Raw genomic sequence first — 15,868 nt, forward strand, 5'->3', positions numbered from 1 at the left:
GTGTTAGGATCCTGGAGGGGCCGTCGTGATTGGCTGTTGCAGGCGCACACACACATAGTAGTGCATGATGATGGAGGCAAACATGCACACACAAAGTCATGCATGTATGTATGCTGCAAAAACACACATTAAAAATGCTCAAATTAACACAAAATGTCCACATTTCAATGCACATGCATGCACAAAACAAAACACATAGCGACACATATGTATGTTCTTAACATAGAATTACATGCGTGCACGCACACAAGCACACAGTGTGCCTCACAAAGAAGAGATTGAAAGCAAAAGGAAAGAAGAGAGAAGCGAGGGGGGGGTGTAAAGTCTAAATGAATCGTTCTGGCACCGTCTAGTTTACTAATGAGGCTCTGAGGAATGCTGCTGATCAGAACAGGACCCTTTGGCTTCTTTTCTGATGGAAATGTAGGGATACATTACCAGTCTAAAGCGAAGTAACCCCCCCTTTCTCTGTCCTGCAATACATGTGAATGAGTGAGTGGTTTGGCAGCAGGGTAGTGTGATGACTTCACAGGGCTGAGAGTAATGTGACCCAACTGTTCGCTTCAGGAAATGATGATAATGCCCTTTAATCCGCAGCAAAATGGGTCTTGATTTGTATATATTCTGTTAGTATATCTATGTCAGTTTACTACTTTTATACGTCAGTAACCAGTCTATTCCTGCATTGTAAGGTGACCATCGATTTGGAGCTCCACCTCGCCAAAAGGACTAAGTTCAAGTCTTCCAGGGGTCCTTTTGCCCACTACGACGTCTACCTCTACAAGGCGCCCAAAACCAAACCCCGGATCCCCAACGGGCCCCGTGTCAAGACTGTTAATGGCCCTAGCCGAGCTAAGGGCCGAATCCTGCGATGGGAAGACGACACGTACCCTCCTTCTCCCCCCTGTTCTATCTGCAGCCCCGACAGGGCTCGCTTGCTGCCGGCCTCCATGATCACCGAGCTTCAGCGGTCCAGACCGTGGACTCTGAGCCCCTACACCGCCCAATGAACTGTTCCTCATATCTTGTTGTCTTGGCTGTCATCTTGAAAATCGTTCTGTGAATGTACATTATATGTTGTATTTTTGTAGGCGTTTACCAGAAGAAAACTTTGTAAAGAATTTGTACGGGATTTTGCTTACGTAGTTTGACATACTGTCAAGTTGAAACAGGAAGTTGGAGCATATAGAGGTATTTAAAGTGTCTCTTGAACCAGGACAATAGAGAGGGAAAGTCCCGCCCCTTCTTGACTTGCAAAATTATGTTTTAAATTGACAAACATTTGTGTGATTCATGCCACAATTCAAACGGGATCAAAAAATGATTCTCTCTCGCCGTTGACTACCATTCATATTTTGTCTGACATGGGGTCCACTGGAAGGGGCGGGACTTCTCCTCTCTATACAGTCTATGGGACATGACCCAGACGAAGTGGATGCTTGCATGTATTTTGCTGTAGACGACCACTGGCCTCCTCTGGCAGCTGTCAAAAATTCAGAAATGTTCGCAACTGGGAATGTTTATATGTATGGTGTCTTCAGGGAATAAATACCCAGTAATTGTTATGTTGCAGATTTAATGGCAACGGTTGTGGCATGTAAAAAAAAATGTATGATGTTATTTTTTGTTTTAATTTTATTCTATCTTCATATTCTGTGTCTGCTACTGCGCAGTGACATAAACATAAACATTTAGCTGTTTTCTAGGAAGGTATTTGTATTCTGAAAAAAGTAGGAAAATAATGCTTTTACCATTTATTTTTTATCTATTTTCAATTTATTGATTATTAACTGATATGGACAATTAAACCATACTGCGTTGTGAAAGTATTGAACCTTGGTGTCTTGCTCAGTAACATTTCAGGGACCGTAGGAATCAGGAAAGTGTCTAACCACACAGGCTGCTGATAACCTCCGCAGAGACAGAAACACAAGCATTATTTCTACTTATACGTTTGAGTGTCTGTGCCAACAGTTATACCAGAACAAGCAGGCAGTTTGCCAAACGACAAATCAATGAAAGCTCATTGGATCGTTCTATATTACTCTGCTCATATGACACAGCGTCTGTGCTGCGATCATAAACGTCTGACTCAGTAGCGTAAAATAATACTGATGTCTGTATACACGTGTTAAAATATTAATTATGTGACACTTTGTGGTTCCCTGCTGGAAGAATCTGTTTTTACTTGCAGAAAATGTTGCAGAAAAGTAGACCATCTTGATTACTTGATTTGCCAAAGATTTTCATTCGGAGAACTTGAACTTGATAAACTCGAATGTTTTGTTTTTAGCATGATTCTTATTTTTTTTTGGCTCAGTCTCACCGCTCTCATCAACTTTCTTTCCAGAGGATAAACTGATAAACTCGCTGTACACCACTTGCCCAGAACCAAACAGCAGACAGACAAATTTAAGACACCAGCTGGTGAACACAGTGAAGCATTTAGCAGCTAAAATGCCAGATATTTTCTTTCCTAGGAGTTTGTAGACACCACCAGCAAAGTTAAAAGAAGAGTGACTGTCGTACTTATATTCATCAGGTGGACACAAACACGACTCTGAACGCTGATGTTGTTTCAAATCTGCTGGATGTGTAAAAGTTTCCTCAAACGCCTGAACAACTTTATAAGGTGATATGTTAGTGTCGTGTTTACAGATTGTTCTGCTGCCCCCAAATGGCCAAAATTAAAACTATTAAAGCAGCTTTAATTTATCATTTTGGATTATGATATTTAAAAAGATAGATTTGAGAAACAAATTATTCGACTAAAGCAAACAACAAAGAGCCAAAAATGCTTTTGGTGTGACAAATATAAGGTTTGGTGAATTGACTACAAAAGAAACAGTGAAAATAGAAAGGATTCAGTCATGTGAAATTACTGATAACATGTGAGCTACAGTGCAGTGCAGCAGCTCAGTGATGGTATTGTTCTGCCTGCGACCTTTAGGAGAGCTATGTTATTAGTAGGGCAATATGAATTTAAAGATTAAAATGCAGATTCATTGCATTTGTAGTCTTGATGTGTTTGATATTGAGCTGCTGGAGAGCTACACACTGCCATCTGCTGATTCAAAACATGATCAGCTGCTAATAATCTATCTCCCATTTTACTTGAAGGTGTCTTATTCAGCTGTTCTGCATGAACCACGAGTATAAGATGGATGACGTACATTAACCATCCTACATTCAATCATACTTGAATAAAAATGGTATGCAGGTTTTCTGTTTTTCTATTCAACGCAGAGCCACACATACCTTTTGTTGGCATCGATCTTCAGGAATGATCTTCAGCAGTGGATGATAAAATAGCCATCTTTAGCAGCTAAATAGATAATAATAACTTTATTATAGAGCGCATTTCATACAAGAAATGTAGCTCAAAGTGCTTCACAAAAATAAAATGCAACACATTCAAACAATGGCTCCACTATGTCCACGAGCTAACTGTGTCTGTCTGTCGTTTGGTGCTGAGCAGGTAGTGTAGAGTGGCTTTTTAGAGGTTTTTCCTCAGCTTCCTGCTGCGGCCGAAATTATGAGAGTGGTGAGAGTGAACGAGAACAGTAAAGTTGTGGGCTGGACACATAAACAATGAACTGAAACTCACTATAAAGCTCTGTAAAGCCGAGGGGAGCTGCAGATTTGGGTGCTAATCACCTTTCACCTGTCACATTTGTCATTTGATACATTGTTATTATAAAAAAAAATCTATTATAGCAGCTTTAATGTCTCTTTTCTCCTTTCAAATAACCCCTGATAGTGCTGGATTAAAGTATTCTGTATTATACACTTGAAAATTATAATGTGCACCCCTGATTTTACTTGATGTTTGTGCAAAAAGAACTACAACAAAAGAAAACAAAAATATCACATAAAGTGCGTCTTCATAAAAAGCATCTTCTACTTCACTAATGACTTGATGCTAAATTCACTTGGAAAATAAAAACTCATATTTCTAAACAGAAAGAAGAAGAGCTTTGTGACTGGGGCCATAATCCAGAGGGTTGATAGTTTGAAACAAGCGTAGGGTAAATATTCCTTTGTTACATTTCAAAATGTTTAATTAAAAATTAAAAGCATATCTATGCATATCTGTTATTCCACTCAGATACATGTAGTGGAGTAAAACGTACAATAGCCTATTTGCCTCTGAGATATAGTGGAGCAGAAGTGTAAATTAGCAGAAAATTTAAAGGTCCCATATCGTGCTCATTTTCAGGTTCATACTTGTATTTTGTGTTTCTACTAGAACATGTTTACAGGCTGTAATGTTAAAAAAAAAACTTTATTTTCCTCATACTGTCTGCCTGAATATACTTGTATTTACTTTCTGTCTGAAACGCTCCGTTTTAGTGCATTTCAACGGAATTGCAACAGAATTGCATTTGCTAGGCAACAGTTTGGGTCCATGTTTACTTCCTGTCAGCTGATGTTATTTAAATACACTGCAACAGGTAATAAACTGGGACACATTTAGAACGTTTATGTTTAAAACCGTGTAATGGTCTAAATATTGTATTATTTGTGACATCACAAATGAACAGAAATCCTAACGGCTTCTTTCAAACGCACAATTTCTGAATACGGGCTGTGTATTCCTCCGTATATTGAGCATTTTGATAGTTTAACAGTATTTATAAAGCACTTAAACCTGTTTTATAATATAAAAGACACGAAAATCTCACTTTTTATAATATGGGACCTTTAAATTCTCAGACTCCCACGGAGTCTGAGAATTTCAGAGACCCTCAATCAGAGATCCTCAATCACGCCTTCATCACCTCCCGTCTGGACTACCTTAATGTAGTCCTGTCCGGGGTACCCAGCAAAGCCCTGGACAGGCTCCAGTATGTCCAGAACTCAGCTGCCAGGGTTCTCACCTGCACTAGGCCCTGGCAGCACATCACCCTTACACTCATCCACCTTCACTGGCTTCCAGCAAAATCAACTATAAACTCCTCATTCTCACATAGAAATCCCTCCATGCCCTCGCCCCTCAGTACCTAACCGACCGTCTCCGCCCCTACACTCCATCCCGGAAACTACGATCCTCTGACACTGGTCTGCTCTCCATCCCCCACACCCGGCTGAGAACATTCGGCGACAGAGCCTTCAGCGTCGCGTCCTCAACCACCTCAAACACCAGCTGTTCATCAAGACCTATGATCTCAGCTGACTCTTCCTACACATCACTCTTTTAATTACCTAGCTATAGTTTCTCCTCTGTGTTATTTATTAGTATGATTTAGTGTGCCCCCTTTGTAAAGCGTCCTTGGGTTTCTGAAAGGCGCTATATAAGTCCAATTTATTATTATTATTATTATAAATACAATTAAGCTACCTCCAAATTGTACTTGTACAGCACTTGAGTAAACATTAGTTACTTCTCTCACAACTACCACTACTACTCATTAACACGGTACTACCAACAGGAGGCGGTGTCTTCAATCTAATAAGGACACAAACACACAGAAGAAGTCAGACCCACAGTTTCAGTACGCATGCGCGAGTTCCACACCCACCATGTGCAAACAAAGGTCGTCTATTAAGACAGCTGTGCTAAACTGTCACCATGGAGACCATTATTCTGTCACAGACCTGAGGTAGTTGGACCTGAGGTAAACCCTCCCATGTAAACTTTCCAATTCAGACTTCAAACTTAAGATTCTGTTTTTGTGTAGTCATCTAAAATCAATAAAACTCTCAAAACATAATTAAGAAATAACGTAAGATATTAATTTAGCAGTCCGTGGTCCAAAAGATTTTTCCGCCAGATGCAGAGTGAGACCTCCTGTTTGGTTTTTACCCCGTCTTCGATAACTGGCATGCTACTTGACGTTAGCACAGCAGCTAGCTGGTAGTATCTTTGTTTATACTTATTAAACCTACGAATTCACAAGACACGTTTTGAGATTAATTTCTGTGTCACCACTCCTATTTCGTAACGTTGTTTTAGCTCCTCTTACAGCCCGTTTAGCTTGTATTATTCACAGTTAGGTTATCTAGTAGCATTAGCTATGTTTACAGAGCTCAACAGCATCTTGAACACAACTCCAGACAGCTTCACACAGGTGAGGACTTAACATTTAATATAATGTAATATGCACATTACACGTTGCTTTATTAAGCTGTAGCACATTATTCTACATGTTAACGTTACTATGGTTGAGTTAAACCATTCTAAAGTTTGTAACTTTGTACTCTGCAGGGAGAGTTTGTGTTGCTCTCAGACAGACAGAGTGATGCCTCCTTCCTCATTCACCACTTCCTCTCTTTGTACCTACGAGGTGAGTTATCATCACCTGTCAATGTCAACATGAGAGAAACTGTTCATTCATGTCTGATATTTAGCTTGTTCTGAACCACAGTCTCTCTGTGATTGACATAACATTTTGGATGGTTGTCTGGATGTTGTCTGTGTGTGTTTGTGGGGTAAGCTGTGAATTCAATTGCCCTTCTTGGGATCAATAAAGGTGTCTGAATCTGAATCTCTTTTTTTATTTCAGCACGCTGCAAAGTGTGTTTTGTGGGTCTGGTGCAGTCCTTCAATCATTACAGTGCAATCAGTCAGAGACTGGTGAGTCTACACTGTTTACATCCTTGTGCTGTATTCTGATTTCACATGTACAACATGTAAGAGAGCTTTAATCTTTTGGCTTTTAGTTTTAGGTACAGTATGAGAATAAAGCTTCTCTAGTTAATTTGTAAAATACATATTGATTGTACTTGCTAGCCCTGTATATTTTAGCTTGGTGCCATCATAAGTGATGACACTGAATTTGTGTGTGTCTGTGTGTGAATCCTCAGGGTGTAAGCCTAGCCCAAGCAAAGGAAAAAGGTCAGCTTGTTTTCCTAGAGGGACTGAAGGAGTCGCTGTCTGTTTTGATTCCTCAAGAAAGCGACTCCGGTAGTCAAGCTATGGACTTCTTCAGGTAAAAACCAAATGATCACTCACTTTTTGGTAGGGTTTTGTCACTTTATTTTCTTACCTGTACAGACTTATATATTTTATCGTCATATGGCATCACGGTTTATTTGTAACCCCCATGTAAATGAACTTAACTATAATCATAAACTATTTATATGAGTTTGTCTATCTGGATTACCAATCCAACAGTATTACATTTACACTAGGGCTGTCAATCTCTCTCTCTCTCTCTCTCTCTCTCTCTCTCTTTCTCTTTCATGTCTCTGTCTTCAGGGATCCTGCTGTTGGCCTGAAGAGTCTGTATGAGTTTGTCCGGTCCAGTTTGACCAGTTCTAGTGGCGGGGAAGAGGAAGCAGAGGAGTGGGGACCCCCGGTGTTGCTGGTGGATGACCTCAGTGTGCTGCTGAGTCTGGGTGTGAGCGTTGGAGCCGTGCAGGACTTCAGCCACTACTGCCGAGCCACAGTCTGCTCCCAGCTACAGGTTAGATTCATTCTTGTTGTAGAATCAGGATTTATTTGAGATGTATACCGTTGAATCCCAACCAGTCACCCCTGGTTGTGCCGACTGATGTATATCAGTCGGCACAACCAGGGGTGACTGGTTGTGATTTAAAATGGCATTTGCAGTTGTATGTATCCATAACCTGTATTTACTTGCTGTATGTTCAATAAGGGGGTTAAGATGAAGTGAACAGCTCTAATAAAAACTCTATGTCTTATCACCATAACTTTGACTGTGACTGCAGGGCAATGTGGTGATGCTGGTACGCTGTGATGGGGAAGAAGAGGAGGACGACGGAGACGATGAAGGCTCAGAGAGACTTCTGAAGGGCCTGACCCACCAGTGTAGCCTCACTCTTCATGTACAGGGTCTCCCCACTGGCTACTGCAGGGACATACACGGGCAGGTGAGTGTGTTTGTCCGTACGGTTTTTCTGATTTTACATTTTACAACACTTCATAGATATGCTTAAAGTCCAAGTGTATTGCATTCAGGTGAGGACAGTGCTGCGACTAAAGATTATTTTCATTACTGAGTAATCTGCCAATTATTAGGGGTTGCGCAGCTCAACTGCTGGTCTCTCTTGTTTTTGTCAAAATTATTATTATTATTATTATTAATACTACTAATAATAATAATAATAATATTAGGGGCCGGGAAGCTAAACTTTGAAAATTCATAACAAATCAGCCGTACGTGCTACAACTTTGCAGCTTCCACCAAAATGTAGCCCAAGTGTGCAGAAATGTTGATATGCTTCAACCTGGCAGGAATCATGAAGTTCATCACTCTGTTTTTCTCAAAAACTGTAAAACTAATTAAACCTATCTCCTCCCACATTTTTTGCTTAATTGACAACAAACTTTCCACAAACCATCATTTTTGAATTATCAGAAATTGAGCCCACAGTGCCTCAAATCGTTTTAGTGTAAACAGTACTGTACACAGCTACTGCAAATTCTTGCTAAATAAAGCTCCAATGTTCATGAAAATAAATATCAAAATTGAGATTTTTGTTTTGTTTTTAGAAATATTACTGTATAATGATAAACCTAGATTCATGGTGGGGAGACCATTTTTGTTTTAGTTGTTTGATTGTACCTTTTTAATGTATTAATATATGAGGGAAATCAATGCACATACAGTATCAATAACTTGAAAGTGACAGAAATGGTGATACACATGGCATAAGGTCTGTAAGAGGTCACATATCTACAGTATAGCAAGGGAAAAGTGCAAGACACAATAAACATGTAAGTAAATCAATGGTGTTGTTTGTTTTCAGGTGGAAGTGTGTTGGAGGAGGAAACAAGGTGATGGGCAGCACACACAGAAGAAACTCTTTCAGTACAAGGTCCATGATAAAGGAGCCTCCTTCTTCGCTCCTGGGACATCCAGCGCTGTTCTCTAGTTCCACCTTTCAACATCCTTGTTTGCCACTTGTCTCTTTTACATGCGACAACCGACTTATATTTTAATATCACCAGACAATACAAATGTTGAGTGTTTAGCTGCCAAAGTGGTTGGCCAGGCTTTACGTTTGGATGCTCGCTAGTGTCAACGACCTAGCCTGGACCCCCGGCTGGCTGTCTGGAGGAAGGACACTGTGATCCTGCCAGCTGATAGCCTGATTCCAGACCTCTGAATCGCTGCACACTTCTCCGATTTGTTTCCACAACTATTCAAATGAGTGAAGTGAAAATAAAATGACACTTCAGTCAGATTATCAGGCTGGTTTGCTGAAGGTATGACCACAGAATTATGCTATTGTCAATATTTGGTTACTAGTTTGAATCAGTTTTTGTGTGTTGACATGCATGCATGCTATGAATGCAGACCGTTTTACATTTGGGATGGATAGCGGACATTAATGGACAATGGACTGACTGATACTGTAGATCAGGGGTCAGCATCCTGCGGCTCCGGAGCCACATGCGGCTCTTTAATCCCTCTCCAGTGGCTCCCTGTGGATTTTTAAAAATGGAAATGAATAATAAATACATTTTTTGTTTACATTTTCATTTTAATTTATCATTGTTGTAGGTCTATGGTACGACGGTACGTCTGAGTATTAGGGCCACATTGAGGAAAAAAAAAAAATCGGAGATTTCGAGAATAAAGTGATAATAATATAAAGTAGTAATTTTACGTGCTATTTTCTTTTTTTCTGGTAAAGTCATGACTTTATTCTCGTAATGTTAACACTTTTTTTCTCGTAAGGTTCCGACTTTATTTTCGTAATATTACGACTATTTTTCCCGTAAACTTCTGACTTTATTCTCGTAATATTATGACTTTTTTTCTGTTAAAGTTATGACTTTATTCTCGTAATATTAAAAAAAAATTCTGGTAAAGTTATGACTTTATTCTCGTAATATTAAAAAAAAATTCTGGTAAAGTTATGACTTTATTCTCGTAATGTTACCACTTTTTTTCTCGTAAGGTTACGACTTTATTCTGGAAATCTCTGGAAATATTTTTTCCCTCAATGTGGCCCTAATATATTTGCTCTTTGTCCCTCACTGCATTAGACTTATATACTATATACTTAGACTATAAACTGTGTTACCTTCATCACAATGCTCAAATGTTTTGCGGCCTAAAATGTCTCTTTTGATAGTAAAGGTTGCTGACCCCTGCTGTAGACCAATAAATAAAACACATTAATCACAGGGTCTGCTGACATTTGGCTGAGAGAATAACAAGATGATTATTTCCAACCCAAATGCCCCTGAATGCATTTTGATTGAATAAAATCTAATAAAAATGGTGTAAAACATCATTATCCATATGCACACTAGAGGTCGCCCTTGTCCTTTGCTCTGCACACACTCTGCAGGGTGAGAGGTCGAAGTGGAGAGGTCTCTCTCTCTCTCTGGAATTTGACAACCAGTAGATGTGAAACACTTGCTCCTCCTTGCATGTCAGCATCCTCGACTCGAGGCACACAAGATAGCCTTTAGCTAATCTCCAAAAACAAAGGACTAACACGTCGAGCTGCTCGTCTGTTTCTCCAGTAAACCCACAGCAGCAACTACATCTGAGGATCTCTGAAGTTTGTGCAGGCAAGTGTGTGAAAGATATAACCCTGTTAGCATTAGCATGGAGAAAGCATGTGGAGCTGCTGCATTGTTTAATCCCTCCACAATGTTAGTGAATGAGCTTTAAAGCCACAGCTGCAAGGTTGTAGTTGTTGGGCTCAGTTTTGTGTTGTAAAACCAGTCATGAACCCTGGACAAACCATATTGTGCAGCTCAACGTCGTCACTATGCTAATAAACAAGCTAACGAGCGTTAATGTGTATCAGGCTGAAAACTGCTCTCTTAGTTTCACACAATGACTGCCATGTTAATAAGGTGTTGGTAACACCTACCCCTGGTGGTATGGATGACCCCAGTTTTTCAATATATTCTGGTTAATTCGTGGAAATAACACATTGAGGAGCTAACATAGCTAGACGCTAGCATGCTATGTGTGCCAAGGCCTATAGAAGAAGGTTAGGTCACATGGTATTGGGGTGTTGTGTATGACGCATGCGCAGTGTGACTGAAGCTGCGGTCGTGCTTTGTGATTGGCTCAAAAGATTCTACTGCGCATGTGCACATATGACACATGTTCAAGCCTCCTGTTGTGCCTTGTAATTTTGTCTACTTAATGATAGAAGTTAAACTACTCTTTTACTCTATTTATTTGAGGACACATCCTAGATAGCAGGTTGACACTTAACAGCAGCAGGTCCCTGAAAAGGAATTCATTTATGAAACTACCTTGAGCCCATTCAGGACAAATAGAGAGGCACATATGTGTGTTATCTTCTTTCTTTTGAGTAGCATTAATAAATTAGGACATTATTTGCATGTGCACAGCTCAGTGGGTTTTACACCTTCTCATGTCAAACTATAGAGGTGTTGGTTGAGGTGTTGCTAGAGATCTAATAATGAACATACTGATCTGACAAAGGTTTAATGTGAGGTAGATGTGGTGTAAAGAGCTTTTACTGAAGGATAAACCTGTGGTGGATTACTCAATCTTAGATGAATCCTGTTCTGCCTTGTAATTTTGTCAAAGTCTACTTAATATTAAAAGTTAAACTACTCTTTTCCTCTATTTATTTGAGGACCATCCTAGAATAACCTTGTTTGTGACCCCCTGGGCACATATAGGCTTACATGTGTGTTATCATCTTTCTTTTGAGTATCATTAATAAATTAGGACATAATTTGCATGTGCACAGCTCAGTGGGTTTTGACACCTTCTCATGTCAAACTGTAGAGTTGTTGACAAAATACCATGGGCTGTTTGTTGGTTGAGGTGTTGCTAGAGATCTAATAATGAACATGCTGATCTGACAAAGGTTTAATGTGAGGTAGATGTGGTGTAAAGAGCTTTTACTGAAGGATAAACCTGTGGTGGATTACTCAATCCTAGGTGAATCCTGTTCTGCCTTGTCATTTTGTCTACTTAATGATAAATGTTAAACTACTCTTTTCCTCTATTTATTTGAGGACCATCCTAGAATGATCTTGTGTGTGACCCCCTGGGCACATATAGGCTTACATGTGTGTTATCATCTTTCTTTTGAGTAGCATTAATAAATTAGGACATAATTTGCATGTGCACAGCTCAGTGGGTTTTTACACCTTCTCATGTCAAACTGTAGAGTTGTTGACAAAATACCATGGGCTGTTTGTTGGTTGAGGTGTTGCTAGAAACCTAAGAGATAAGATAAGATATTCCTTTATTAGTCCCGCAGTGGGGAAAAGTGGGATAGTGCAAAAAACAAGATGCATCAGCTAACACAGTAGAAAAAAGAGCAAAACAAAGTGTAACAAAATATGAACCCTTTAAATAGAAGGAAGTATAGAAATAGGAGCAGTATATACAGTATTGACAATAAACAGACTATTAACAATATTGCACAAGTGGAAAATGATATTGCACAGTGAGAATGAATGAATGAATGAATGAAATTCCACCTAACAGTGAACATACTGATCTGACATGGGTTTAATGTGGATGAGGTAGATGTGGTGTAAAGAGCTTTTACTGAAGGATTACTCAATTTTAAGTGAATCCTGTTTTGCCTTGTAATTTTGTCAAAGTCTACTTAATATTAAAAGTTAAACTACACTTTTACTCTATTTATTTGAGGACACATCCTAGAATAACCTTGTTTGTGACCCCCGGGGCATCCTTGTGGTCCTGGCTTTGTGTTAACCACTGTGCTAGTGGCAGGTGATGTTGCCACAGGGTTGCATCAGCCCCGATCATCCCTGCATGTGCGTTCACTGTCTTGCGGTTGTGATAGCTATTTCACCATTTTAGCAAGTTTATCTTGATCTAGCTTGTAAAGACAGGTGCATGTGCTGGACAAAGATGACATTTGAACACTTTACTAAGTGTAATATTGTGTTTATATCTACAGTATATTTGATTAATTATATAGCTGCGGATAAAATTAATCAAAAAGTAAAACTTTTGTGTCCTCATTGTCTTCTTCCTCTTAATAATTTGTCAGAAATACAGAAAATCCTTGTGCGGAAATGGAGACTGCCTGTTACACATCATTCCCTATTACATTATGGTTACTGATTGACAGAGCATTTCCCTCTTTTGCCATCAGCCCTGGTTGTAAAAGGCTGTGTTGCAGTAATCTTCTGCTCATCCACGTCGAGCTGGCCTTTACAGCAGGACTAATGGGCGTCACTGATCAGAGGAGCATGCTTTCACATTATGCAACTATGGGATTGAATGTGGATGCAGTTATGTTACGGAGAATGGACACAGCCTAATGCTTTCTGGAATGCTCTGGGTATTGGTGTAGTTTTTGGCCTACAGTAATTCACTTGAAGATATTTGATAAGGCTCGTAAATGCATTGCATGATACAGAAGATGGCTGATATGCTATGGGAATCTATAAACCCAGGAGATGCCTTCAAACTAGGTATTTTAGGGTGTGTTGAAAAGAGGTAAGCTGGTATTTTTACTTTTTTTCCCTAAATCTCCCAAGTACTATCTTAGTTTTTAAATAGTTTTAATCCAGTTCATCCATAAATTTAGTGCATCATTTTGCTCACAGTAATCTTGTAGGCATGTGGCTTTATAAATCTACCTTAATCTGCAAGCCACCTAATTAAGCTGCGGAGACACACAATGATCTCCCTAACTGAATTTGCGCTTGCAATGTGAAACACTGTGAAGCCTGTCGCTGTGTTTTTGTTTGCAAGTAAGAGTGCTGGCTCCTCACGTGAGAGGCATATAGACTGTTCTTTGTCAGACTATTAGTTGTCCAGCACGTATGCGCTAAAGCACAGGGTTATTTACACAGAGACATTTTCCATGGTGTTGTCATGAAGATGTATTTGTGGTTTGTTGGGTTTAAGCAGAAATTGTATTTTTTATTCCCTCAGCCATAGTAGCTGGTATTTCCCAACAAACACCATCCAGCCAGACAAAATAGGATTTCCAAACAATTGCTGGTCACCTGCCAAAGTGGCTGAAGAGATCACAAACTCACGAGCCTGAAACAACAGTTTACAAGCACCCAGTCTGTGGCTGGTATTCATTTTGTGCCCTGGTTGGGAAGTTTTGGTTTTAAAGCCTCCGTCTAACTTGTCATGCTTTTGAGATGTGAGCGTCTTGGCGTGCTGGCTCCATACAGGATAGGCTGTCAACAGAGGAGGAGGAGGGAGGCAGCAGGGGGTGGCCATAGGCCCTGAGCCCTGCTCGTTGAGTTTCCGATCGGCTCAGTCCCGGATTAGTTCACTGACGGAGATGCTGCTGAGCCTTTGCCAAATCAGGTCTCGCTTCCACACTCATGTAACCCCACGGCACGCAGTGAACTGGACATACAGCCGAGAGATGGAGGCATTCAGTGAAAGTTTTCACTTGCGAGAAAGTGAGCAGCACCAGAGCCTGGCTGAGAGTCGACTTTCCTACAGAAACGGAGAGCAGAAAGGCTTTAATTCAAAGGCTGTTTTGACCTTTGCAGAACCCATTGTGCAAGCTTACCGGGACACTGCTGTTTTTACTGTATAGGGTATTTATAACAGCAGATCAAGAGACTCCTGAGGCAAATTCCTCCCAGGGAATGTTTCCGTTGCTCCCGGGGGGACGAGCCGAGCAGTCGCACACTCTGCCTGAATCAAGAAGGGAGCACGCCGTTAACCACAAGGCACTGTTTAAGCTCCAAAAACCCAGTGCTGCTGCTTTCAGGGGACGTAAACGGCTGCGAGCCAGAGAGATCACCTGGTGTCCCATTAGCAGGTACGGTCTCAGAACAGTTCAAGGCTTGTAGATGGATACAGGACAGAGCTGTGTTGTTGTGTTTTGGCATGGTTGACAAATAACACAATGCTGAGGCTTAACAGTCAGTAGAATGAGACGCTGTACAAATCCAGCTGCAGCATGTGTGCCAGGGCAGCCGGTTAAACATTTGTAATAGAGCAGTGTGTAACTACAAACACTCGATAGGCAGCGCTGAACCGGTCTGCTGAGTAAACAGAGAGAGACGAGCCGAGATTGGGCAGAGAAGTCAACAGGAGGAGATTGGGTTGAAATGGGAAACTGAAAGAACTGATTTTATTTGAACTTGTGAGGTGAACCACCCGTAAGGCAAAGATTTCACTAATTGTTTGTACTTGGATCTTGTTAACCTGAAATCAGTGCTCAGACTGCTGACAATCACAAAACCATGATCATGTGTGTAGATATATATATAGTTTTGAGTCTGCCTGCGAAACTTATTTTAAATTATCAATTTAATAACTTTCAGTGGAATCTCATTGTGGCGGTTAGAACACACAAATTTCTATGAATCGATTATTCAAAGCATATTGTAATTTAAAAGTAGCCAAATGAGTCATGCAAGTTTTTTGATTTACATATTTGAATAACTGTGTCTAATACAATACACAGTAGTGACACACAGTTCATTGCAGTAAGCATACATTTTAGGTGTTTAAATGTTGCTGGAACCAAATGGATTTGTGGAATTTTTCCATTAAAAACATACTTTAAAGATTATTTGATTAATGAACAGATTCATTTTGGAATAATTTGATTATTCTGAGTGATTTTGTGTACGTTTGCCCAAACATTATGAAAAATTAAATCAGATAAATGTTCTTTCTAACATTGTGATATAGAGTTCAGTCATATTATCCATTCCTACAAGCTTTGAGTGAACTGACTTCAAGCTGTAGTATCACTGAAACCATTTAATGCATAATATTGCTGCCATCGCTGAGGAGCTGGCGGATTGGCTGGTGTCACGAAACATTCAGCTGCAGCAACTATTCACCATCACTAATGAGGAATCAAGATTAGGGCGATTATAATGGTTTCGTTATCTATTAATCTGTTGATTATTTTCTCCATTAGTTGATGAGTCGTTTATAAAATGTCCAAAAATAGTTAAAAATGGCCATCACCAATT

General features: G+C 40.0%; 2 protein-coding genes across 3 annotated transcripts in view; both read left to right on the top strand.

Moving 5' to 3' along the window:
* Positions 1-5,580: 5,580 nt before the first annotated feature.
* On the top strand, positions 5,581-9,186 carry elp6 (elongator acetyltransferase complex subunit 6). The gene is made up of 7 exons (XM_037783457.1): positions 5,581-6,071; positions 6,209-6,287; positions 6,507-6,577; positions 6,808-6,932; positions 7,202-7,409; positions 7,675-7,836; positions 8,716-9,186. The coding sequence occupies exons 1-7, from the start codon at positions 6,018-6,020 to the stop codon at positions 8,839-8,841; spliced, it is 825 nt and encodes a 274-aa protein (XP_037639385.1). The 5' UTR covers positions 5,581-6,017; the 3' UTR covers positions 8,842-9,186.
* An 803-nt stretch (positions 9,187-9,989) lies between these two features.
* The window catches only part of LOC119497040 (SREBF chaperone), a 56,358-nt gene continuing 50,479 nt past the window's right edge, over positions 9,990-15,868 (top strand). The window contains exon 1 of one of the 2 annotated variants that reach the window (XM_037784819.1): positions 9,990-10,495. Coding sequence is in view for 1 of the 2 variants with exons in the window: in XM_037784818.1 (XP_037640746.1) it covers positions 14,522-14,697 (176 nt within the window). In the remaining variant the exon portion in view is untranslated. Of the gene's footprint in view, positions 10,496-14,202; positions 14,698-15,868 lie in introns of those variants that run through there. The other variant, XM_037784818.1, reaches the window with a different exon arrangement.

Source organism: Sebastes umbrosus, chromosome 11 (assembly GCF_015220745.1).
Source record: "Sebastes umbrosus isolate fSebUmb1 chromosome 11, fSebUmb1.pri, whole genome shotgun sequence".
NCBI lineage: Eukaryota > Metazoa > Chordata > Actinopteri > Perciformes > Sebastidae > Sebastes > Sebastes umbrosus.

What these genes read in the sequence shown, in the direction of transcription:
- elp6 (XM_037783457.1), top strand. Translation starts at nt 6,018, where the DNA reads ATGTTTACAGAGCTCAACAGCATCTTGAACACAACTCCAGACAGCTTC. An exon ending in CTCCAGACAGCTTCACACAG is followed by an intron (nt 6,072 to 6,208) that starts GTGAGGACTTAA and finishes TGTACTCTGCAG; the next exon opens with GGAGAGTTTGTGTTGCTCTC. An exon ending in GTGCAATCAGTCAGAGACTG is followed by an intron (nt 6,578 to 6,807) that starts GTGAGTCTACAC and finishes GTGAATCCTCAG; the next exon opens with GGTGTAAGCCTAGCCCAAGC.